Consider the following 24,846-nt stretch of genomic DNA (forward strand, 5'->3'; position numbering starts at 1 on the left):
CGGCCGGCCCCCGCCAATCCCCGCGCCGCCCTCGCCGCGCTGAGCCCGCCTACCACGCCGCCTCCGCCAATCGCCGCTCCCTGCGGGGGAGGGGCTGCGGCGGGGCGGAGCGGGGCGGGAGCGGTAGCCCCGCCTGCGGCTCAGCCGACCAATGAGAAGGCGCGATACAAATGATGGACATGGCCCTCGCCCTGTGGTATTCAAGGAGATGTTTCCCCCCCCCGCCCACGGGGAGAGGCGGAACACCGCTTTCCTCAGGGACGAATCGCAGCCTCTGGTAGCTCTGATTGATGGGGGCGCAACCAATCGACTGCAAGGGCTCTTTGGGAGTGGCGTGCCGTGTGACAGGAGAGGGCAACAAACCCCGCCCCTTTCCCAGAAGGCCAATAGACTCACCACTTGGATGTGATTGACAGGACAACCCCCCTCCCCCGTCCCCTGCTGTGAACTGGCAGCTCGGTGAGCCAATGGCAGCGCGGTAACCGAGCCGTTCCCCCCCCGCTCCCTCCCCCCCCCGGCCCTGGCAGCCCATCCCGCCTCCCAGCGTGCTTCGAGGCCTCTCATTGGCAGAGGCTGGATGATTGGCACAGCCCTCCACCTATGGGGCGTCGAGTGGCTGAACCCCGCCTGCCTGAGGTGCAGGGGGAGGCAGGATGGCTCCAGGGGACCTCGGGGTGGGCAGAGGGTCATGGGGATGGAGGTGACAGAGGGTCCTCAGTTCCCCTGGATGAGGTGCTGGAGTAACAGTGTTCCCAGGTCCCCTGGGATGTCGTGTTGTGTGTGTGTGGGGTCTTGGGTTCCCCAACAACCTTGCTGTGGGGGCAATGGGGGCCCCAGATCCCCTGGGGTTGGGGTATCTGAGTGATGGGGATCCTCAGTTCCCCAGGGACCTGTGTATGGGGGCAGTGGGAGTCCTGGGATCCCCTGGGATGAGTTTRTCAGGGTGATGGGGTCCCAGCTTCCTGAGGGACCCAGGTATGGGGGTCCTGRGATCCCTTGGGATGGTGGTTTTGGGGTGATGGGGGTACCAGCTTCCTCAGGGGCCCTGGTATGGGAGCAATGGAGCAACCTCCATCCCCTGAGGTGTGACGTTGGAAGGTCCCCAATTCCGCAGAGACATGGGTATGAGGGCAGTGGGTGTCCTGGGATCCCCAGTTCCCCAGGGACCTGGGTATGGGGGCTATGGGGGTCCTGGGATCCCTTGGGATGAGGGTGTCAGGGTGACAGGGAGGTCCCTAGTTCCTCAAGGATCCTGGTGCGGGGGTAGTGGCGGTCCTGGGATCCCATGAGATGAGRGTGTTGGGGGTCCCAGCTTCCCCAAAGATGAGAGAATTGGGGTGCTGGGTCCTCCACTCCCCAGGGATGCAGACATGGGAGATTCAGTGGTCCCTGGGGACATGGCATTTGGGGGMACTTGGAAGCTTCCCCAAAGCCTTGGAGGTGCTGAGAAGAAGCTGAAGCATCAGTGGGGACAACTGCAAACCAGGAATTTGCGTTTTAATATGTGGTTTCTTTTTTAAATAAAAGAGGATGAAGGTGTAAACACTGGTGAGGGGTTAAGGCTTGGAGCTGATGTTTCAGTTCTCCTCTTGACTTCCAACTTGGCCCTACCTTGGCCTTGCCGACTAAGCTTGATGTAGAGAGGMTCCGGCAGTATTTCACCCCGATGGTCTTGTCGCAATGTGGACGACGCATGCAGAGTAAGGCTCGGTTGCATCTTTAGCAGTGACGCAGGTCTAAAATGCAGGGGGAACAAGTCCTTCAGCTTAACAAGGATCCCCCTTGAGTTGTTTTAAKCTCTCCTTTCCCAGTAACGGGAAAAAATCAGGCAAAAGGGACCGGATGGGATGAATCGGTGGCGTCTCCTGCTGCGAAGCATCCCGTCGGCCAGCAGCAGGAGCCTTGGTGGTGCGGAGTGTCGTGACTCTCCGAGGAAGGCCACAGAGCTGGCTGGAGTAGAAGAGTCCTGCCTTGCCGACCACACTTCCCCTCCGCTCGGGAGTGGTGGCAGCCACTAGAAAAGAGGAAACTCAATGAAAGAAGGAAGCTTCTCGTGGCTCTGAGCAGCAAATGTGGGAAGCTGAGCTGAACTCTGGCCAGATCAGGCGAGGAGAACCAGCAGAGCGGGAAAAGAGGTTTATCCCCCTCTGTCCAGCCCTCCTGAAGCCAGTGTACTGAAACCAGTTTGGTGCCCCCAGGATGAGAGATCAGTAAATGGGAGAGCCCAGCGGAGCGCCTCAGCAATAGGGAGCATGTGACGGACAGGGAATGGGACCAGGTTAGCCTGGAGAAGTTCGTTTCCATCCATGAGGCCAGATGCTCGGAGCCTAGTGAAAGGATGAGAGGCAACAGGCAYGAACTGGAAATTCTCATGGATGTAAGGAGAAAAGAGCTCGCAGCTGGGCAAGCTGCACAAACTCTGTCCTTGAAGGTTTTCTGCRTTTAGGCAGACGTGATCCTGAGCAACTGGCTGGGAACTGGCCCTGCTTTGAGCTGGAGGTCAGTTTGGGCTCCACAGGTCCCCTCGGGGGCTTCAAAATCGTATCACATCCACCTYGCACTTCACATGGCCCATCGTGAGCCATGAACTGCCACGCGCTGACAAATTTGGCTGGAATCAGTCAACGGTTTGGAAGTTATTCATGAATTATGACCTTCTAAGCTTCATTTTGGGAGACATCAAGGCCAKGGGATGCCTTGTGCTAAGCCAGGCCATGCTGCCAGGCCCTCAACAAAGTAATCACATCAACAAAATAATTTCCTAAACAAGGGATTGAGGAAATGCCATYGGAAGATGTAAGTACTGTCAGGACTGCAAGCTTCTTACGTGAAGAAGGGGCTGGAGACCTCGTGATCTCTTCATTCCCAGTCACTTCCATGGCTGGAAGAGCCACAGCCACAGCCCGGACCTCGAAGATGTTAGTGAGCRGAGAGACCACAGCGAGAAATACCCGTGGATTCCTCATCCTACCAAGCTTCCCTTTCCTCCAGCCAGTGGGGTCTTTGGACTCGCGCCCTCGCTCYGTCCTGGCCTTCCTCGGCAGACACGTCACTGCCGAAAGCATCAGGACTCTCCTTGCAAGCACTTTGTGCTGATCGTGTGGATTCTGCACTCGTGACAGAACTGAAAGTGCTGAGCTGTTTCCGCACGGCCTGGTCGGATGGCAGCTCCCTCTGGACTGCTCTGTGACCGTGGATTCGTCCCCCTCGGGGTCTTTCTCRAGAGCTTTGGGCATGAAGGAGAGCCGCTGGCTATCTCCTCGTGGCACTGCCAGCCTCGTGGGGCCATGTGTCCTGTCCGAGGCTCTTGGCAGCTGGGCAAGAGGCTTTTTTGTGGTCCTTTTAGGCTGGAAAGCAGGCTTTCAGCGTTCAGCAGATAGAAATCACCCCTGAGCTTTTATCTAGGTGGTGCAGGAGATGCTCTGGAGACCTTAACGGCAAACAAAGCAGGATCCAGCATGTTCCCATCAGGCCTGAGAGGCCCAAAAGAAATGAGGTCCAGCCTCAAAGATTTCAGAGGCAAAATATACCCTGAAACTTTCCTCAAGTGCTGATTCCCACTCAGGGGTTAAAGTATGCGGGCAATAAATTTCCACTGGAAATGCTAAAAGCAGGTGCTCATCTTGGAGCACACCAGTTGCTGGAGGCTAGTCCTTGTTGCTTTGATGTGAAGCCTTCAGCAGGTCCCATCTGGTGGGGCTTAAGCCTCGTCTAATGAGCATGGCATGTTTTTAAGTGTCACCCCCTGTAAATCAGCAGGGAAGAGTCTGAGGCCCACGGACCCAGCGCTGCAGGGTCTTCAGCTGCGAAATGCCATTCACAACAGGCAGTCCAAAGCTCCTGACTGTGCATTTTTTTTTCAGATATGAATTATGAAACACAAGGATTCACTTCCCCCGGAAGGGCTGATGCACATTCCTGACTGCATAAATTGGGACCATATTAAAAAAAAAACAGGTCAGAAATGTCACAAACTGTAGACGATCACAGCTCCTACAAGGAATGGGAGACGACCAAGATGATGGAATTGCAAGATCACGAGCTGAAGAGAGCACGTAAAGGAGGTAACAGCGAGATGATCTTGGGGGTAAGAGATCTATGGCTGGAGACATATGAAACAGGAGGGATTACAGTGCTTCCAGAACTGCCTTTCGGTGAAACTATAATCTGATACTGCCCTAATCCATAGAAAGGCCTTAAATCCCATGAGAGAAATGCTGCCACGTGGTAGCACTGTTGGGTTACAATCGATAGTTTCTAAGAGTGAGAAGTCTGAGCGCGAACGGGGCAGTAGGAGAGACCATAACTACTTTATTCGGGGAGGAACGCAGCCTCTTTGTCCTCTTCTGGAGAGCAGTACTCAGGGTGTAAAATCTCTCCCCATGTGAAATGCTGATGGGGTGAGTTATGCTGAGTAGCCTAAACCTGCTGTCACTTCCTCCAGCTTGGTGCCTCCCTGCCTCCTGCCAGGGCAGAGCTGTGGCGCTCCTATACATCCTCTTGGCCTTCTGCTTTGTGCTGCTCTTGGCTGTCATCGTCATCAGTCTTCAGAAAAGTAAGTCTCGTGGTGCTCCTCTCGGCTCACGTTGAGGTTCCTCAGCACCGTCGAACCAGGGCTCTCACCCAGGATCTGGCRTTAACCTGAGGATCCCTTCTCCTCCCCTCTCCGCCAGTAAATGCCATGTGGGAGGCTCTGGAGGAAGCGAGGCTGAGGAACGAGAAAATCCACGCGAGCTCATGGCAGAACCTGTCGCRCGTCCAGCACTTCATGGGTAGGAAACGGCTGCCCCTTCCCGAAGCGGCCACCTTGGTTCAGTGCGAGCCCCCAGCGTGTCTCAAGCTCCTCTTGTTCTTCCAGATCAGCAGATGTCCAGCCAGCTCACAGCATTTCACAGCCACCTTCTTAACGGTACGTTCGGCAGCAGTCTCTCCGGCGGTGGCACGTCCTGCCATGGAAGCTGCTCTAAAAATCGCTGAGGCCGGGCCACCCGTAAGCTTTGGGGGACGCAGGAAAGGCGTCCTGCCGTTGTGGGTCGCTGAGCCCTTASCGGCGGTGCTGCAGGACGCGTTGCCTTTTCTCAGTGATGTTCGTGGGTCAGGCGCTCGGTTTGTCGCCAGCGGAGGTGGGATCCCGGGAACGCGGCCTCAGGGAATCCGGCGCAATCCCGCGAGTCTCGTGCAAAATAGCGGGAGCGGGTAACGTCGCCGTGGCCCGAAGCGTGAACGCGGCGTAAGCTCAGACRCTTCCTCCTTCTGGTGTTGGCAGTATCCAAAGAAGTGGAGAACATGAGGGCGAAGATGACGCAGTGTGAAGCGGGTTGTGGGAAAGCCCTATCGGATCGCCTCCGCGTCCTAGGTGAGAGAGCTCTTCCCAGCGCCTGGCTGCTCCCTCCGAGGGGGAATCCCCGGTTTGAGCTTTTTACCAAGCTGCCGAAGATACGGTGCTCTTACAAGTCYGCTGTAAAAAGCTTCAAGCTTTGGAGAGCCTGGTTTTGATGAATTGCAAATTAAAACAGTGGCTTCAAGCTCCGAAGAGCCCATTTTCAATGAATTGGGAGTTAAAACGGTGGCTCTCAACAACTCTCCTAATATTTTGCAGAAGGGGCATATTATTGGGCTTTTCTTGATCCCAAAGATGCCTAAAATGTGCTGGAAGTAACAGGGGGGACTTAGGAGTGCCCAAACCAGGTCTTAATTAGGTTGAGCTGATAAAAGCTTTTCTCCTTTCTGTATATAATACCTAATAACATATCAAACTAGTTAAAGCCCTGCTTGGGCACTCTCTCTGAYTGAGAAGTGGCTGATAAGCAGGTGTGATTGTGGGGCTACCAGAATAAAAGATCGCTGAGGGCGAAAGCTAGAAGGTTTTAGTGCCCAGAGAAAAGGTTCAATAGGGAATAAAACCCCAGAAAAAGCTCGGGCATAGAACCAGGAGAGAGAGGCAGAGAGCTGGAGCGGCTCTCCGAGCAAGGGATGCAGTTCCACGCTGCCTGCCCCTGACAGAGGGACAGACGGCGTCGTGGCCGGCGCTGGGGGAGTTGGCTGAGCTGAAGCACCAGGAGAGCACGATGCGGGCGCTGCTGAACGGCGTGCTGGAGGAGATGCGCCAAGTGTCAGGTGAGGGGATGCTGCCGGGGCCGGGGGCCGGGCTCTCGCCCCCGCGGCGGCTCTCTGCAAGGCGTGCACTTTGCTCCTTGTAGAAGTTATCTGCACACGGTGTCCGGCCGGCTGGCAGCAGTTCTTGAGAACCTGCTACTTCTTCTCGACGGACCGGAAAGCCTGGATGGATGCTAAGCTGTTCTGCACCAACCTCAACTCTCACCTGGCCATCATCAACAGCGAGCAGGAGAACGTAAGCTGAGTGCTCCTGCCGTAAATCCCTCGTGAAGGGCAAAGGCTYGCGTTGGGCGTCGTGAACAGAAAGCTGAAGGCTAAAAAATGAGCGACGCTGTATACAGCAAGACTGCCCGGGCAGCAGGGAAAAGAGAATTGCAATTCCAGCAGCTCCCATCGCTCCCATTTCCAACTGGAGACATCACTTGCTCTCCGCAGGGAGAGGGGCTCACCCTGTTACACCTGCCCCGAGCTCTGGCCTCGGCACYGAGAGGGGCCCAAAAAACATCCCAGCTGCATGTTGGTAGCCCCAAATTGTGACGGACAGCCCCAAATTGTGATGGCCAAAACACAGGGGGTGTGGGAAGGATTTGCTGGCTGTGAATCCTGGCAGCTTTCTGCCCCCTGCTTTGTATTGCGATGCCTTTTTCCACTGTCTTTTCCTCCCCYGTGTAGAAATTCTTGGCAAATCAGATCATGGAAACGCAGACGTACTGGCTGGGCCTCACCGACATGCACAAAGAAGGGGACTGGCAGTGGGTGGACGGCCGCCCGCTCTCTCTCAGGTACGTCTCGGCAGCCTTGCCAGAGGGGAAATCGCCCTGCAGACTCACATCGCCTTGGCCTTGGCTCCCTTTTCGCTCCGAGGATGCTCTTAGCGGAGCGTTTCGCCCCTCTTAGCACCATCTCCTTCTTTGCACGCGATATCCCTGGCAGCTTGGGGTCTCCCGCTGCCGATCGGCCCAAAACGGGTCTGGAGAGGGGAAGCACCRGTTAGCACGGAAAGGGGTGCAGAGYAGCCCTGKCTCAGGCAGGATTTGCCTCCTTCCCAAAACGCYGCTTTGGGAAAACCGAGGTGGAAACGCCGCGTGAGCAACCACGACTTGTGCCAGGCCACGTTCTTGGTTTGCGCTCAAACGTATTAAAGAGCCAACGGATGCTGCCGGCACTCTGGCGAGGGCTTCCCCCCCACACCCCCCCAAAAAATCTCTGCACACCGCCAGCCTGTTCACGTCTGGCTCTGCTCTTTTTTCCCTCTCTGCCAGGCTCTGGAGCAGCGGCGAACCCAACAACGTCGGCCACTACGGCGAGGACTGCGCCTTCCTCTATGCCAACGGGCACTGGAACGACGCCGTCTGCTCCAGCGCCGAGCCCTTTATCTGCGAGCGGAGCTGCTAGCCTGCTCCCCGGCGCTGGTTTCACGCTTTGCCCGTGGGGCTGTCCACCTGGGGCCTGCTCCGCTTCCTTTGGGACTTGCTGGATGAAGCCGAGCTCGGTACCGGGACTCTCTTGATCCAGAGCAGACTTTAAGCTTGAAAACCTGTAACACATGAGCATAGGCGGAAAACAGAGGTACCAGGGGTAACGACAGCACAACGATGGGCAGCTACCGGTCATGGAGGAAGCACAGCCCTGCAAGGTGGAAAAAAAATGCTCAAAATAGGAGAAATGGAACRAAACGGGGCTAAGAAACAGGCTGAGGTGCCCATGCAGCCTGGATGCTCCAGCAGCTGATAAAAGGGCCAAAATCGGGTGTTAAAGGAATCATCACGGTGGGATCGCCCTGTGACGGATGCCGGATCGCAGCTGCGAGCCCGCTGCCGGCGACGAGGATCCCGGTTCCTCCGCCTCGACTCTTCCCCCGACTGGCCCAGAACCGTGTGCTGCGCTGTGAACATTTCCTGCACGTTTCCACCCCAAATTCTGCACGTTTCCCTCCTCTAAGCTCACAATAAATCTGCGTTGCATAGGAATCAAGTCTGGCTACTTAGTGCCTTGGGTGAGAGCAGGAGCCAGGGCTGCTCGTAGGCCGCTCTCAAGCATGGGGACCCACCTCAGAGGTGCAATAATACCTGCTGGATGCAGCTGAGCCTTTAAGCTGTTGTTTATCCAGCATCCTGGGGAAACGGYGGTGATTTGTAAGTGTTGGACAACGTTTTGGGGGTGCTTAGTAGCTAGTTTTACCTGTTGCGCAGCTGAAGTCGATCCTGACCGCGAAGCTCCCCGCTGGGAGCCGACTGATTATATCAGAATAAATCGCTTTGGTCGCGATGTTGCCGAATAGCTTCTCCCTGTGACAGCAGCAGGAAAAAAAAATAGTAGAGAAGGGGGGGAAAAACATGAAAAAACTCCTGCCCCCRTTACGCTGTGTTTTCCAGGGTACGTAGGCAAATCGGTGCCTCGCGGGCACCGGGGCGTGACGGCACGCAGCTATTTTAGCGAGCGCGTGTGAACAGATTTCCCTTGCTCGCCCGGACGAACGCGGGGTGCGAGGCATCGGCCCAAGGCTCCGACGGTCCCGCGCATCCCGGCGGAGCGTTTGGCCTCCGGCGACGCGTGCGAACGGTGCCCGCCGGGCTGCGGGGAGGGCGATGCTGCCGGCAGCGACCCGTGGGACTTACCGAGGGTGTTTCAGCACGCAGCCGCCGGCGGCCTCCTCCCTTCCCTCCCTGCGCTGCGGTTTGCTGCATGGGTGAAGCTTTTAATTATAGCACCTATAAACAACCTTGGCGAGAGGTGCCTGTGGCGAATTCACGCCGCCTCCCCGAGCCTTGCTGAACCACGCAAATTTTTTTTTTTTTTTTTTTGCTATTTCCCCTCCTCGCCTCCCTCCGGGCTCCAGGAGGACGAGCCAGAGGATGTCCCGGCGGCTCAGCGGCGGCCACTTCCGCGGATGCTTTTGCCCGCTCCGCGAGGCCTGAGCTGACGTCGCTGCGGGCGAAGCCGCTCGCCCCGGCGCTCTGCCCGTGGGAAACGCTCGCCTGGAGCCGCCCTCGGGCCCTTCCCTCCGCTACGGCCGGGCACGGCGGCCGCCCCCGGCGTGGGAGCTCGGCCGAGCCGGGGGAAGAGCAGCGGGCGCCTCCGGTCGCCTTTCTCCGTCGATTTGCATGCTGCTCTTCGCCGGGGCCCTGGCAAAGAGAGGAACCGAAACCCCGGGGTGAAACCGCTGGCCAAAGCGAGGTGCCGAGAGCAGGCGCGGAGGAGGTGGCCCGCGTGCCCGGGACCGGGTGACGTAATTGCTCCCCGGCATTGGTGAGCGCCCCGTTTCCCCGCCGCCCCGGCAAAGCATGGCCGGACAGGAGACGTACGGGAACTGGCTGTGCCCGCCACCTCCTCCAGCCAAGCGACTGGTGAGACAAGCAGGTAACGATGCCTCCAAACGGGTTTCTTTTTTCCCGCGCCGAACCGTAAGGCGCAGGCGCCCGAACGGCCCCGGGTTGGCGACGGGCAGCGRCCAAAGCAAGACCCGAACCCGGTCYGCGCYGCGGGTGCCGGAGCCCACGAGGGGTCCGCGGGTTTCGCACGTGCACCTACACGGCGACACGCAGCTGGGCGCCGCTTCCACCGCGGGGTTTTGGGGCCCGTCAAGCCCCTCGGGCGCCCGGCTGCGAGTTTTATTTCCCTCTGCCACCGAGAGCCGGCGATTAGCGAAACGCACCTGCGAGCCCCTTTCGCTCGCGTGCTTCCAACTTGCGGCCGGGCTCCTTTCTTCCCCGTCGGGATCCCGGCGCTACTGCAGCGGCGGGATGGGCAACCCAGTGCCAGTGCTGTAATACCAGTTACCCCAGTTTGTGCCGTCGCCAGCGGCCGGCTCGCGCGGGGCTTCACGCGTACAAAATCCGGGCCAATCGTGGCACCAGCAATTTCCTCCAAACTGCCAAGTGGGTACTAAGGGCAATCAAGAATCCTCTAATTCTCCTAAATATTTTCCTTCTCTCTTCCTCTCCTTTTTCTTTTTTCTTTCCTTTTTATTTTTTTTTTGCAGGAGTTTACTCCATCACAGGCAAAATGACAYCGGTGGGCTCCTTCCGACCAGGTAAGGCATCGTGTCCTCCTTTCGGGGCTTTTCGAAGCGTGATGTACTGCAGAGCGCCCCGGGGTGCCGGCTGATGGAAAGCAGAACTCCCCGAGGTGCCTCCTCGGGGCTTTATTTTCAGCTCCTTCGCTARAATGCACCTATAGAGAGAAAAAAGAAAAGAAAAGAAAAAAAAAAAAGGCCCTTCTCTCTGCCTCGCTCCAAACTTCACTTTTGCTACAACAGATTGACTTGCAATGGCTTCCTGAAGATGCTTGGAGACCTGTCAGCAGAAGGCCTTTTTCGGTTGTTTTTGTCCACGCTCTCTTTTTGGCGTTTTTCGCCAAAACAATTGCCAAAAAATTTGACTTTTCTTGCATCGTAACGGCAGCTTGAGCCGCTTGCTTGGGCACCACCCAGGTGCCAAACCCGCCGGCCGAGCCCGCTCGGATTTGCAAGGTTAACGCAGTTAACGCAGTTAAAAACGTGGCTCCTTCTCCGCGCAGACTCCCCCGACAGCTTTGTCGACGAGGACGACTACGACGACGTGTCGCTCTCTGAGCCCGATCACAACCACAAGAAGCTGCCGGCTGAAGACGACCTGCAAAGCCAGGGGAACAAGGGAGGCAGAGGTGATGCCCAGCTCCTTTTCCTTCATCTCGTGGGAAGCCGAGGGTCTCTGCCGGGCAGGATTTGGTCCTGTGGCCCCGGTGACACCTCCTAGAAAGGCTACCATGACGCTTCCCTTCTTATCTCCAGGGGTTTATGTCTTAGCAGGGAAACCAGCGTCTTCGAGTCCAATCAGAACGGGTGAGTCCAAGACCTTTCGGTTCATCGTGCCCCAATTCCTGCCCGCGTGGATTTGGGTGTCATGTGGATGGACGTGAGGGTCACACGCATGGACATGGGGGGGGGGTCACACACGTGGCTATGGAGGTGTCACTGTGAAGGTGGGGCTTCTCCACAGTGGTGGTGGAGTATGAGGCAGAGGGAAGGCCAACGAGGTCTTCAAGCACCCCCAGACCCATAGCCTCGTTGATCAGCCTCTTCTCCAACGAACCAGCAATGAAGTTGCTGCCTGATTACTCCAATTAGCTCCTCTGGAGGAAGCAATGGGYATCATCTCCCAATCCTTCCCRGGGAGGGAAAGCAGGACATCTCCAYGGGCGCAGCTGCGGCCCTGATGGATGCTGCTCTCTGCAGGTGACTCAGAGGCCAGAGCCGGCGCGGGAAGAGGTTGCCGAGAGAAGCCGGTGGCGATCCTCTACGTCCTGGTGGTGCTGAGCTTCGCCATGTGGGCGGCCGTCCTCGCGCTCRTCGTGGTGAAATGTAAGTGCCGCCGTCACGCGTGCGCCTGGCCCTGACGCAGAAGGGACCTGRAGTGGCAAGATGAAGGGGACTGAACACCAAAACCGTGCCTTCCTCGCAATTAAGAACGAGGCGTGCGTGTTCAGCTAGCGCCTAGGATGCGTGAAGTTTAGGCACGGGCAGAGCAGCTAAGCGTGTCCCTATCCGTAAACCGATTTCGGTTCTGCGGCGGATTGGTACGCACGCGTGACGGTACGACGACCCAATCGCCCGTGAGGCTCTGCAGTCGGGAACACCTGACGCAGCCGGTGATTTATCCGGCTGTAGGCACACGAGTTGTAGCTCCCTGCCGAGCGCCACCCCGGCACCCACACAGCCTAAAGGGGCAAAATGGGACAAACTCACTTTAGATGCCGCTCGGGGGAAGCGCCCAGCAGATTCGTTCTTGCAGTCTTCTCTGGTTTCCTCTCCAGACTCGGAGCTTGCGGCGGAGTTGAAGACGTTGAGCTCTAACTACTCCGAAAGCAGTAAGTTCTCGTGCTCCGACCTCCGTGGCCAAGGTGTTTCTGGTTAGCGGCGGGAAGTGCTGGCTCCAGGTGGAGGGTGGGATCGTCTCACCCGCTGCCCTGCGCTCCCCAGTGCTGCAGGAGCTGGCCGAGACGCGACGGGGACAAGCCCGCATGAGGACCAAGATGTCCATCTACTACAAGGAGCTACAGGACATCACAGGTAAGAGCTGCAGGGTTGCCCCCGTCTTGGCTGTTGGCCACGTGTCAGGTGTCGGGGGGGAAAATGATCTTCCAGTTTTGCCTTGGAAAGTTGGCCGGTTTCTCGACGATGGGGAACACGGGTAGGTCTGCGCGATCCCAGGTGGTAGGAGGCAGAGTGCTGGACCGTGCGCTGAGATGGGTTGYGTGATGGACCAAAAAGCTTTTCTGGCACAAGGAGGAGAAAACCAGGTAGGCCAGGGAGCTCGTAGGCCTCCTGCTCTGGCTCCTCTGCAGCTTCGGTGAAGCCGTCAAGAAACCAGAAATGCTCATGAGCTGCTGGGACCACCACTGGAGGGGAGAAAATCCATCTAAAACCAGCTAAATCCTCCTGGTAAATCAGTGCCTAATGATTAAAACAGCAAAACCATGATGGAAATGATTAGATTTCTGGAAACAAACTGGATGCTACAGCCTCAAAAAAAAATTAGATGTGTGGGCTTGCTAAGAGGCAGCGTAAGCTGGGGTCTCCRCCAGGATTTGAGGGTGGATTTCGCCCCGCAGCACTGATCTGCAAAGCCCTTCCGGAGAGCAGCAGGTGCTCAGCYGGCTGGAAGATCTTTGAGAAGAGCTGCTACTCCTTCTCCACGGAGACCATGAGCTGGGAGGACGCCAGGCAGATCTGCGCGGATCAAGGCTCTCACTTGGTCGTCGTTAACACAGACCAGGAACAGGTGAGTCGGCCTGGGGGCGGCCGGTGATCCGGACAACCGGGAAAACTGGTCACGGCGCAGGGCAGCAGGATGGATGCGGTCTGCTTCCCGCTTTTCTGGTGCTGATGTAGGACTGTCGAGAGCTCGATTCTTGGGGCAAATCAGCCGAGATCGGAGCAGTTCGGAGGTGGGGGGAAAGCGCGCACAGCCAAACGCTGAATTGGCTCCCACGTGAGCCCTTTTCAGAGGAAATGGGGCAAAAATAGAGGCAGGAAGGGTCGGAACGGCCCCGTTTTCCAGCGGGCTCTCCCGCACCCTGGAGACAAAGCGTGGACAGGAGGCGCTGGAGCCGCGGYGCTCCGAAGCGAACGCCGCTGCCGAGCGCCTCCAAATTTCTGAACAGCCGGCGAGCCTCCTCGGCCCCCCGGCTTGATTTTTTTTTTTTTTGTTTTTTTGCTGTTTTCACGCGCTCTGCTCTTCTAGAACTTCCTAAAAGACAATATTAACAGCAGCAGCACGTACTGGCTGGGAGTGACCGACAAGCTGGAGGAAGGTATCTGGCTCTGGATTAACGGGGAAGCCCTGAGCATCAGGTAAGAAGCGGTTCCCGCGCTCCGCTTTAAAGGGAAAAGAAACACCGGTGCTCGGCTCCGTCGCGAAGTGTGTGCGTGTGTGGAAGTAAAAAAAAATAAATCGGCATTAAAAGCCGGGAGGATTTTTCAATAGCTGCTGAGAGCGGGAAGGGGAGAATCAGCCCCACAAGCGAGTATCCAAACACGGCGCCAGGGCTGGCGCGGTAGCAATGCCAGGAAAAGATCCGCCGGGGAAAGCGTCGGCGTGCCGCTTCCTTTTTAAAAGGGAACGAGGCGGCCCCTTTCCCTCGAAATCCGAACTTCCCCTCTTCCTTCGAAAGATGGGCCAGTGCTGGCGGCTAATTGCTGTTTAAAAAGGGAAGGGAGCGAGCGGCCGCAGGTGCCGGCGGTGACTTTTTGCTCCCGGCAGCTACTGGAACACCTGGAGAAAAAATAAAGACAAGGAGCAGCAGGATTGCGGCAGCATCGGGCCCGACGGCATCTGGATCGACGACAGATGCTCTCGCGCCCACCGCTGGATCTGCGAAAAGTCCTGGCACTGCTAGTTCGCGCCGGGCGGCTCGGAGGGARCCGCGTACCGGCCGCTGCGGCTCGTCCTTGCGAGCATCCCCCCCTCCTCCGCCAACGCCCTCGAACCCTGGGAAAATTACATTTTCGGGTTAAAATCCCCGGCGAGTGAACTTAGCCGCCAGATTAAAACCCGCTTACGGTGCGTATGAAAAAAAAAAAAACCCACAAACCTCACTTTTTTCAGCATCGTCAAACCTCCACTTCCCCCCCCACAACCCAGCCTTTAGAGCTGCGTAGCAACCGGTCGTGACGTTGCACCGCAATTTCGGCTTGCTGCTCCGAAAAGCTGGTTTCCGTCAGATAATTTTGCTGCGTTAAACCCGCCCGGTTCTTCCTTATATGAGCAGCGCCGCTCGGTTGCAAATCCGCGGCAAAGGCTGAGCTTTGCCACCCCCCCCCCTTTTTTTTTGGAGGAGGGGAACCCAGTTCGGTTCGCTTGTAAATCTGCTAGTTCAGTGGATTCTTTTCAAATAAAACTTTTTTTTTTTTCTTAAGAAACATCACGCAAACTATTCTTTTTCCTTTTGTCCCCATGATGCTCCTCTTGAAAATTCCTGGGTGAATGTGACGAAACGGAGGGAAAAAAAAAAAGAAAAGAAAAAGAAAACAACACAGCACCCCGTTAACACCATCCGAACGCCAAAAATAACCCCCAGCCTCCTGCCGACATCCAAATTGGCCTCAAATCCGCGTTTTTATTTATTTATTTGTTTTTTTTTTTTTGCCACATTCCTTCGGTCCGCGGGGAAGGTCTCAAAGACCTTCCCAGGGTTTCTTCTGCGGTGGGGGTTGAGTTGAAAATGGGGCTGAGGAAACTCCCTCGTGTTTCACCCCCCCCCAAAAAAAAGGAAAAAAAGTCCTGATTTAGCACCAGGTTTGAAAAACGCCGTTGCAAAATATGTAAAGAAAAGACCCCCCCCACACACAGTGAAAGAAAGTGAAGCTGGTTAAGGAGCCTCTAGCCCCATGGATGGGGAGGACTAGGGGTACTGGCGGTACTGGGATGGGGTGGGGTGGGGTCTAGCTCCATGGATGGGGAGCTGGGGAGTACTGGGAGCACTGGGATGTGGGAGGCTGGCCCCAAGGATGGAGGTGGGAGCTGGGGAGTACTGGGAGCACTGGGATGCAGGAGGGTGGCCCCAGGGATGGGGGGGGGAGCTGGGGAGTACTGGGAGCACTGGGATGCAGGAGGGTGGCCCCAGGGATGGAGGTGGGAGCTGGGGAGTACTGGGAGCACTGGGATGCAGGAGGCTGGCCCCAGGGATGGAGGTGGGAGCTGGGGAGTACTGGGAGCACTGGGATTGGGGAGGGGGGCTGGCCCCATGGATGGGGGGGGGACACTGGGCAGGGACGTGGCAGCAGCCCCAGCGCTCGCCACCAACCGCCCCGGCGCCGCCATCACCACCTCCCCTCAGCGGTGCCGCAGCGCTTCCTCGACGCCCCATTGGCCGCCACCCCTGCCCCTCTGAGGCGCGCACCCAATCGTAGCCTGCCCTGCCCAGCCCTGGGGGCGGGCTTTCATCACAAGGGCAGGCAGCCCYGTGTGAGGGAGTCCTGCTGCCCATTGGCTGTCCTCACTGCCACTCAGTGGTCCCCCACATGCGATAGGCTGCCACTGCCCYTGCTCCCACCTACCCTCACTATAGGCAGCTAGCCCTGTCCATCTTCCAGCTGCTGGCCAATCAGACACCTCTCTAGCACTAGGGGGGTGGGAGAAGATGCACTCAACCTCATTGGCTGCTATTCCCGCCATTCTGCTCATCAATCAAAGGCTGGCAGGAAGCTAATTGGGCTCTGAGGGGAGAAAGGCGGGGCTTGGGTGGACTGAGCCCCTCCCACCCTGGGGCAGGGCCACATGCCTGAGTCTAGGGGAAGCCGGGGGGCTGAAGCCATGGGGCTGGGGGCTGGGGGGAGYGGACCCAGGTGGCCAGGACAGGCCATGTGCGTTTAATTGCCTCCTTTTAGCACAAAAAAAAATCCCCGTGAGGGGCCACGGCGCCGCGGGCTGCTGGAGACGTGTGGGATCCTCACGGAAATGCTGGGAGCGAGTCAAATCATGGTGGAAAGGGATCAAATCCTCATAGAAATGGGTCAGATCCTCACGGAAATGCTGGGGACCGGTTGGATCCACAGGAAAGTGCTGGAAACGGGTCGGCTCTTTGTGGAAATGCTGGAAATACGTCCGATTCTTGGAGAAGCAGCTGGAAATGGGTCTAATTGTTGGGCAAACGCCGAAGAAGGGATCAGCTCCTTGCAGAAAAGCAGCTGGAAATGGGTCCTTCCTTGGGGAAGTGCTGAAAACAGGTTGGATCCTTGAAGAAACGCTGGAAATGGGTTGAATTCTTGTGGAAAGCATCTGGAAATGGGTCGTTCCTTCAGGGAAATGCTGGAAACAGGTCAGCTCTTTGCAGAAATGCTGAAAATGGGTCAAATTCTTGGAGAAACATTGGAAACGGGTCAGATTCCCGTGGAAAGAAGCTAGGAATGGGTTGTTCTTTGGGGAAATGCTGGAAACAGGTCAAATATTCACTGAAAGCAGCTGAAAATGCCTCATTCCTTGGAGAGATCCTGGAAATGCTGCTGGAAATGGATTGACTCCTCATGTCAATGCTGGAAACAAGTTCCTCCTCRGAGAAGTGGCTGAAAATGGGTCAGATCCACGCAGAAAACATCTAGAAATGGGTCCTTCCTCAGGGAAGTCTGGAAACCGGCTGGGTCCTCGCGGAAAGCAGCTAGAAGTGGGTCATTCCTTGGGGAAAGGCTGGGAATTGACCCACACGGYGCTTGGCCTTCATTTCTGCCACTCACAGCCTTCATTGCCCTGGGCTGTAGGCCTTTCYGCTTCCTGGAGGTCAAACAGAGCCGTGTTGGGTGTCGAGGTCCAAGGGGAGCCACAGTGGAGGACAAGGCTTTGGGATTTTCTTGCTCATCCCCAGCCCCATCACCCTCCCAGGGCTGCTGGAGGACCCAGATGTCTGAGCAACCATCCCCTGGGCAACCCCATAGCCTGCCACCCCCTTTCTGGGACCCCTGGGGGACCCAGCTGTCCAGGTGGCCCTTGCATCTCCTGGTGTCCCCAGGGGAGCGAAGCATCCRTGCTGGTTGCCATACCATGGTGGAGGTGACGTTCGTCGACGTCATCGTCAGCTCCGTGGTTTCTGCTTTGGGGCTGAGGGCCTGTAGCCATTGCCGGTACTGCTCCGTCACCTGCGGCCACGCGCACACACATGTCCTCAGGTGGCTTCTGACCCCCAGGACCCCCTGGAGACTCCCACAAACCCTCCCAGGACACCYCCAACCACTTTGACCAGCCCCAAAACAGTCCCGGTGGCACTGGGAATCCCCCCCACCGGTGCCACGGGGACAGCAGCCGCCCCGAACATCAGTGGCCCACGCGGCATCATACCTGCCGGTTGAGGAGGCAGTGCACGACGAAGATGAAGACTCCTTGGAGGCTGTTGAGGCCRGTGAAGAGGAAGGCCACAAGCAGGGCGTTGGAGTGCGTCTGCAGCAAGCCCACGCCCCACGTGCAGCCCAGGATGAGGACATGGGCAAGAGCCTTGAACGTCAGCATCCTGCGGAGGCGATTGCTCAGCCCCACGTGGTGCTTTTGCTGCACTTTGCCTGCCCCCGAGGCCCCCAAACCCAATCAGAGCGACTCGAACTGACTTGCGCTGAATTGATCCGCACCAAATCGAATCAACCCGAAGCGAATTGATGTGAGCCGAACTGAATCAAGCTGGACTTAACCGAACCAAATCAAGCTGGACTGAATTGAAGCAAATTGAACTGACGTCAACCGAACTGCTCAATACCAAACTGAACTGAATTGAACCAAATTCAACTGGATCAAATTGATGTGAATCAAACCGAATCAAACTGAACTAAATCAAACTGCAAATTGGACTGAACCAAACCATAAGGACCCAAATTGAACYGAGTCAAACCGACTTGAACCAAACCAGCTCAAACCAAATCAGTCCACGCCATACCAAACTGAACCGAATCAAACCGAATTGAGCAGAACCGAATCACACCGAATTGAATCAAACTGAACAGAACTGATGTTTTCTCCCCTTCACTGGAGCAAGAGCGTCCACAGCAACGATACCAGTGGAGAAATCTGCTCAACCCACCTCGTGCTTTTGAGAGAGGAGACATCCTTGTTGAGGGTGGACAGCTTGTCCCGCAGGATCCAGAGAGTGGTGAGGAAAAACATCAGATTAGCCTGGGGAGAAAATGCTGCTTAGCAAGGCTGGCACTGCTCCAGCTGCTGTTGCTGTCTTGTTGGTAGACAGGTGCCAATGAACCTTGATACCCACTTGAAATCTATCACTTTTGGGAAAAAAAAGGGATATTTACTGCCTACAGCGCAAAAAGTAGTATTGATGCAAAGGTGCACGTCCTACATGGAGCAGCTCCGTCCTGTAAGACATTAGCTTAAGGCCTTCCTGAACACATGTATCTCAGTTTGGTCTTTTCTAACTCTTTTTCTAGCTCTGACTGGCCGCAACCTGCCTACACTTCGAGGGAGGAGAAAGGGAAATACCCACCAGGATAATGGCGCAGACTGGGCCAATGAAGCTCCATACAAATCCTCCCTTTGTGGTCAGCCAGCAGCTAAAAGGCGAGAAGAAAAAAAAAAAGGAGAAGAAAAATAAAACAACAACCGTGTAATGGTGGCGTGAGAAAGAGGGCCCGCTCCCTGCTCAGGCGTGGCCATATTTGCATTTGCAAATACCCTGAGGAAAGGAGTGCTGGGAAAGAGGCCCCCACCCATGGCACCTTGAACCCTCTTTCCTAGGGTGGAGAGAGAAGAGAAAAGTGGGCTGAGGAGGWGGGTTGGTTGCGGCTGACGCTTACTGCTTGTTGGTCCCGTAGCCACTGGGGTTGATGGCGAGGGAGATTGCGACCACCAGGGCTGGCACACCATAGCCCGTGGGGTACATGTATCTCTTCTTGAAGCGGCTGGCGCTGGTGTAGTTGACCACACGCAGATTCCTGACGGTGAGGAAGAGGTGCAAGCCCTCCAGGAACATCCAGGTGAAACAGGCGAGGAAGATGTAGTGGAGGAGGCCAGCCGTGATGGCACATGCCAGCTGAGARGAGAAGCAGAGAGAGATGGAGGCCATCATGGTCTCCCGGAGAGACCTGCCTCAGCAAGGGTCCTGGGGGCCCCCAGCATCCCCATGCAGCTGCCCAGAGAAGTGGTGGCATCTCCAGCCCATGGAGCAGTTGGGTATGTGCCCGGATGTGGACTTGGGGAAACTCGTGTAGTTGGACCCGTGTTGATTAGGGGTTGGAGCAGAAATCCCAAAATGTCCCTCCAACTCTGGATATCTCATAGTGTGGTGCTCCACACCCACCTGGAGAGAGAAGGGTGCCCAAAGCCCTCAGAAACCTCATGTGTTTGGACCCACATTGAGTTGGAGTTGGACTAGAGACCTCCAAATGTCCCTCCAGCCCCAGCTACCTGATAATCTCATGCCTTGAACCAACCCAGAGAGAGAAGGGACCCCATGGCCCTGAGGAACCTCATGTGTTTGGACTCACATTGAGTTGGGGTTGGACTGGAGACCTCTAGACATCCCGCCAACCCCAGGTATCCCATAATGTGCCCAGAACTGTCCTGGAGAGAGCAGGGACCCTCAGCAGAGMGGCTGGTGAAGATCCCAGGGCAGTGTCCAGAACTGGACGCCTTCGGCCTCAGGTCCCTTTTCCCTGTAGCTTCCACTGGTTCAGGCCAGGGAGCCCCTGGGACCATCCCGGGGAGCCCTGTACCTGATTCCTGATGTGGTCCGTGGCCGTGAGGAAGAGGATGTCAGCCACGAAGAGGCAGATACTGAGCTGCAGGTGGAGGGCGACGCTCACGTTCCAGAGGGAGCGGCACAGGAGGAAGGTGAGGATGGCGAGGAAGAGGCAGAACACTGAGAGCGACAGCCCCACGTAGGTGACCAATTTCAGGGCGAAGCTCTCCTGCAACGTGGCACCGTGTCAGCCGGCAGCTGGCTTCTCGTGGCCGCTGGCTCGGAAAACGCTGCCACGCCAGGGAGGACCCTACCTCGACGTCGGTGACTGCCATGAGGATGGCAAAGCTGGAGAGATGCCAGCAGCTGCAGGTGGTGTAGAGCCGGTTCCCCGCCAGGCGCTTGCAGCCCTGCTCCGACCAGCGGGCGCCCGCCGACTGCCAGGACACGCAGCGCGCCTCCTCATCCTTGCGCTGCTCCTGCGAAGGACACGTGCGCCTGGGCTGTTGCAAAACTTGCTGCCGTGCTTGCGCTCCCCACCCCAGTGCTGAAAACGCCCCTGCCAGCGGCTCGTGCGCAGAGCGACGGATTCAGCGGCGTTTTCCGCAGCGTTTGCAAAATGTGCCGCCGTGTTCGGACCCTCCTCAGTGCTGAAAACGCTGCTGCAAAAGGTTCRTGCACGGAGCAATAAATTTGGCAGCATTTCCCGTGCCCTTTGCAAAACCCGCTGCCACGCTTGGACCCTCCTGGTATCAAAAATGCTACTGCAAGCAGCTCACGCACAGAGCGGTGGATTCAGCACCGTTTCCCATGGCTATTGCAAAGCCCACCGTGGTGGCCGGACCGTCCCTGGTACCAAAAACACTACCGCGAGCTGTTCACACGCGGAGCAATGGATTCAGCGGTGCCACGGCACCTCCGCGCTGGCATTTCGGTGGCRCTGGCACCTACCGTCTTGTGCCACAGGGTGAAGTTGAAGGGTTCGGAGAAGTTCACAGGCTTGCCCACGGTGCAGCTGACCACGTGGGAGTTGAGGCGTCCTGGCGGCGTCCCCTTCTCGGCGCTGCTGACGCTGAGCACCGTCTCCAGCTCGCTGTAGGTGATGAAGGCCACGGCGCCGGTGCCTCCAGAAGAGCGGTGAGGGCGTTAAGCCGAGTGGTGGCCACGATTTACTGCTTTTGGTGGCACCGCGGGTGAACCTCACCTTTCTTGACGTCGGTGAGCACCGCGTGGCAGTGGATGCTCATGGAGTTGTTGCTGACCGTCAGCTCCACGACGTGGCCGGCCAAGGGGCAGCCGTCGGTGACCAGCTGGGTCATGGCACCTGCGGCGAGACGGGGGCTCAGAGGGCGCCGTGGGGCCTTTGCACGGGGCRCGAGGGGCAGCCTGTCGGCGTGCCACCTACTCAGGGTGTCCATGGTGAAGGACTGGGGCCGGGCCYGGCCTCTGCGCACGGCGTCTTGCAGGACGAGCACCTCGGCGGTGTGCAGSAGCAGCTGGGCCGCGGCGACGGCCTCGGGGCGGTGCTGGCTCTGCAGCTGGGCCGTCACGTTGAAGAGCGGGGCGAGGGTCTCCTGGGGTGGCGGAGGGACGCGCGTGGGAGGCACGAGGGGACGCGCGGGGCGGACGCCTGCGCGTGCGTCGGGGCACGTGCGGCGGGGGATGCACGGAGGGGACACGTGCACACGCGTTGGGGGACGCTCGCGCGTGCGTTGGGGGATGCACGGGGTGGGTGCACGCGCACGCGTGGAGGGGGGGGGTGTGGAAGGGGGACACCGGCACTGACCTGCACCTTGATGTCACCCTCGTGGTCACCAGCGCCGCTGCCGCAGGCCGCCTGCAGCTGCTGGGCCGTTGCGTTGAGCACGCGGCACAAGTTCCTCAGGTCGTCCTGCCGGTGCCGGCTCCGCTCGGGTAGGCGGCCCCAAAACCCATCCTTTTTGCCCCGAATGGACCCTTGCTGCCCCCAAATGGGCCCTTTTCCACCCAAAATGGGCTTCCCGCCCCAAATGCCGCCTCTCTGCCACAAATGGGCCCTTTTCCACCCCAAACGAGCCTTCGCTGCACCAGGGTGCCTTCCCCACCCAAAACAACCCCTTTTCTACCCCAAACAGGCTCTCCCTCCCCCCTCCCCCGAAGAGTGCTCTCCACATCGCGAACACCCTTTTTTCCACCTAAAACATAACTCTCTGCACCCTGAATGGGCCCTTTTCCACCCCAAACCAGACTCTTAGCCCCTCCAAGAATGCTCTCCTCACCTAAAACACCCCTTTTTCCACCCAAAACACATCCTCTGCACCATGAATGGGCCTTTTCCACCCCAAATGCACCCTCTGCACCCAGAATGGGTCCTCACTACTCGCAATGCCCAAAGCAGGCCCAATTTTGCCCCAAACGGGCCCTTTCCCACCCAAAGTGCTCTGTTCCCGCAGGGCCCGCGTACCCCCGGGGCCAAGCGCCTGCAGCGCCTCTGGAGGGCCTCATTCTGCCGTGTTCGGTATTCGCAGACGAAAATCCGCTCTGGAAGGTGTGGGGTGGGAGAGCTCAGCATGCCAGGGCTGGACCCTGCACCGTGCCTGGGGCGGTGGGGCCGGATCCTGCACTGCGCTGCRGTATGGGGAAGCCCCGGGGCCAGATCCTGCACTGAACTGAGGGTCAGGGCTTGGAGGCTGGATCTGGCACTGAACTTAGGGCTGGATCCTGCACTGAATTGGGGATCGGGGTGGGGACTGGGATCCTGCAACCCACCAGGGCCTGGGATATGGGGCTGGGGGGGAGAAAAGGTCAGATCCTGCACCTCACTGAAGACTGGGGACACAGTACCAGATCTTGCTTTGAACTGGGGCCATAGGGCTGCRTCCTGCACCCCACTGGGGACATGAGGCTGCATCCTGCACCCTCTGGGGAATGTGGGGCCAGGGGCTGGATCCTCCACCCCATGGTGGGGGACTTGAGGCCAGATCCTGCACCACACCGGGGCTGGGGAACCTGGACCTGCACCCCATTGGAGATAGGAGCAGGATCCTGCACCAAACCGGGGTCCTGGGGGCTGGTACTGGAGCTGGATCCTGCACCAGGGTGGAGGCAGAGCCTGCATTGCACTGGGGGCTTGGAATGGTGGTTATGGGGTGGGGGGGGGCGGGCCGCATCCTGCCCTGGYGCAATGCCGGATCCGGCTGTTACCTCCGCAGCTGGGACCGCTGTAGCCTGGTGGGCAGATGCAGGAGTAGGAGCCGGGCTCGTTGACGCAGGTGGCGTTGGGACCGCAGGGCCCCGGGACGATCGCRCATTCGTCCACGTCTGCAAGGCAGCAGGCGTTGAGCAACCCTCCYCCTCAAAATCCCCCAAAATGCCAGAAACCACCCCGAAACAGTGAGCCTTACCRTAGCAGGTGTAGAAGGAGCCGTTGAAAGGCACCGCGATAAAACCGTGGCCGCAGTGGCAGGAGAAGCCACGACCGGGTTCCCCCACGCAGCAGGCGCTCCCGGCACAGACCTCGCCTTCTCCGCAGGGCTCTGCCGGGGCATGTGTGTGTGTGTGGGGGGGACATCGCCGTGGGGCTGAGCCCTACTGCAGGAGGCCGACCTCCCACCCCAGATCCCCAAATCTGCCCCCAAATTGTTAAATTCATCTGAAAGCCAGCTGAAGTCCACCCGAACGCCCCCTGAACCTACCCCAAATCCACCTGGAACCCAGACAGACCCCCAAACCTACTGGAAATCCAGCCAAAGCCCACCCAAAACCCATGCAAACCTCTCATACCCACCCAAAATCCAGCTACGCCCCACCAAAATACCCCAATCCCAGCCAAAGCCATCCAAAATCCAGCCAGCAGCTATGCAAAACCACCAAAGCCACCTGAAATCCAGCCAAATGCCAGCCAACCACCCCCAGTCCCAACCAAAATCCACCCCAAACCACCCCAAGCCCCCAAATCGAACGAGAACCTGCCCCCAAACCCCACAAACTCACCCAAAATCCAACCAAAACCCACCCAGAAACCTCCAAATCCACCCAGACCTTCTCCAAATCCACCCAAAGCGACCCAGCACCTGCCCCAAAACCACCAACCCACTTCAAAAATGCCCACACTCACACAAATTCAACCCTAACCCACCAGAGTGCTGCCCAAAACCCACCCAGAAACCTCTAAACCCACCCAAATCCCCTCCAAACTCCCAAGCCCACCTCAAACCCAACAAAGAGCCACCCAGAAGCCCACCCCAAGTCCTCCACCCTCCCAAAGCACCAAGTTGATGCAGAACCCCCTAACCCCCCAAAAAAAATCCTCCCCTAGACCCACCTCAACAACCCCTGGACCACTCCAAGCCACCCCAAACCTCATCACCCCCCCCCAAAGTCTCACCTGACCTACAGCCGGCTGGAGTCCGAGTTGTGCACAGGCAGCTCACGAGGCAGCACAGACCTGCCCAGGGAGGGTGGGTGGTCCGGGTGGGCGTTGAACCCAATGTTTGTGGGTGGGGGGCACTTGGCTTGACCCCCCCATGCAGCTCAAAGTAGCCCCCTGAGGTTCAACCCCCACCCACCCCATAGGGGCTCACAACCCTCCTTGGCCTCAAGCCCGTTCCCCAGGAGCTCCAGTCCTCCTTGCTGGAAGCTCAACCTCCCCATTCTCCACCAAAGCTTGGACATACAACCGCCCCCCCCCCCAGCATGGAGGGGCTGAAATCCCCCAAATCGAGGCTCAGACCCGTCTGTTGGGGCTGAAATCCCCCCCCCCCCAATTCAGGCTCAGCGCCCCCCACTCCATGGGGGGCAGGTGGCCCCAGCGCTGCAGACCCGTGCCATCACCGCTGGGAGTGGAAGGGGGGACAGCACAAGACATGACCGTTTTGGGGTGCTTATTGCCCAACTGTGCAACCTGTTTCCGCCGTGTTGCAGCAGCAGCTCCCCCCACCACTGTTGCCGCTGCCCCCTCACCGTGCCTCAGTTTCCCCCTTCGCTCCCGACCCTGGTTTGCGACTCACCCGCGAGGCAGCCGGCGAGCCCTCGCCGCCCCATGGCGCGACACCCCCTCGAATCCACCCTCCCCTCCCCACCGGCAGCATGCAGAGATGC

The 24,846-nt window shown here is 58.0% G+C and overlaps 3 protein-coding genes across 3 annotated transcripts; 2 read left to right on the forward strand and 1 right to left on the reverse strand.

The window, feature by feature from the left end:
- The first annotated feature begins 3,950 nt into the window (after positions 1-3,950).
- Positions 3,951-8,059, forward strand: LOC146587570 (C-type lectin domain family 17, member A-like). The gene is made up of 9 exons (XM_085319362.1): positions 3,951-4,064; positions 4,445-4,555; positions 4,674-4,772; positions 4,859-4,909; positions 5,267-5,356; positions 6,004-6,117; positions 6,201-6,352; positions 6,790-6,899; positions 7,380-8,059. The coding sequence occupies exons 1-9, from the start codon at positions 3,965-3,967 to the stop codon at positions 7,510-7,512; spliced, it is 960 nt and encodes a 319-aa protein (XP_085175488.1). The 5' UTR covers positions 3,951-3,964; the 3' UTR covers positions 7,513-8,059.
- Positions 8,060-9,401: 1,342 nt separating this feature from the next.
- Positions 9,402-14,157, forward strand: LOC146587571 (C-type lectin domain family 17, member A-like). Its single transcript, XM_085319363.1, has 10 exons — positions 9,402-9,477; positions 10,100-10,150; positions 10,636-10,761; positions 10,889-10,939; positions 11,333-11,458; positions 11,911-11,964; positions 12,077-12,166; positions 12,709-12,878; positions 13,341-13,450; positions 13,860-14,157. Exons 1-10 carry the CDS (start codon positions 9,402-9,404, stop codon positions 13,993-13,995), a joined length of 990 nt encoding a protein of 329 aa, XP_085175489.1. The 3' UTR covers positions 13,996-14,157.
- A 1,624-nt stretch (positions 14,158-15,781) lies between these two features.
- LOC146587572 (adhesion G protein-coupled receptor E3-like) lies at positions 15,782-24,789 on the reverse strand. The gene is made up of 16 exons (XM_085319364.1): positions 24,756-24,789; positions 23,151-23,282; positions 22,951-23,067; positions 22,591-22,835; positions 21,554-21,727; positions 21,173-21,341; positions 20,972-21,091; positions 20,719-20,891; positions 20,082-20,246; positions 19,802-19,993; positions 18,884-19,119; positions 18,574-18,640; positions 18,157-18,248; positions 17,427-17,595; positions 17,132-17,227; positions 15,782-15,814 (listed from the first exon to the last, which is right to left on the reverse strand). Exons 1-16 carry the CDS (start codon positions 24,787-24,789, stop codon positions 15,782-15,784), a joined length of 2,214 nt encoding a protein of 737 aa, XP_085175490.1.
- Between the last annotated feature and the right edge of the window lie 57 nt (positions 24,790-24,846).

The sequence above is a fragment of the Rhea americana genome, unplaced genomic scaffold (assembly GCF_003343005.1).
Source record: "Rhea americana isolate MKP2758 unplaced genomic scaffold, rheAme1 scaffold_580, whole genome shotgun sequence".
NCBI classification, from domain to species: Eukaryota; Metazoa; Chordata; class Aves; order Rheiformes; family Rheidae; genus Rhea; species Rhea americana.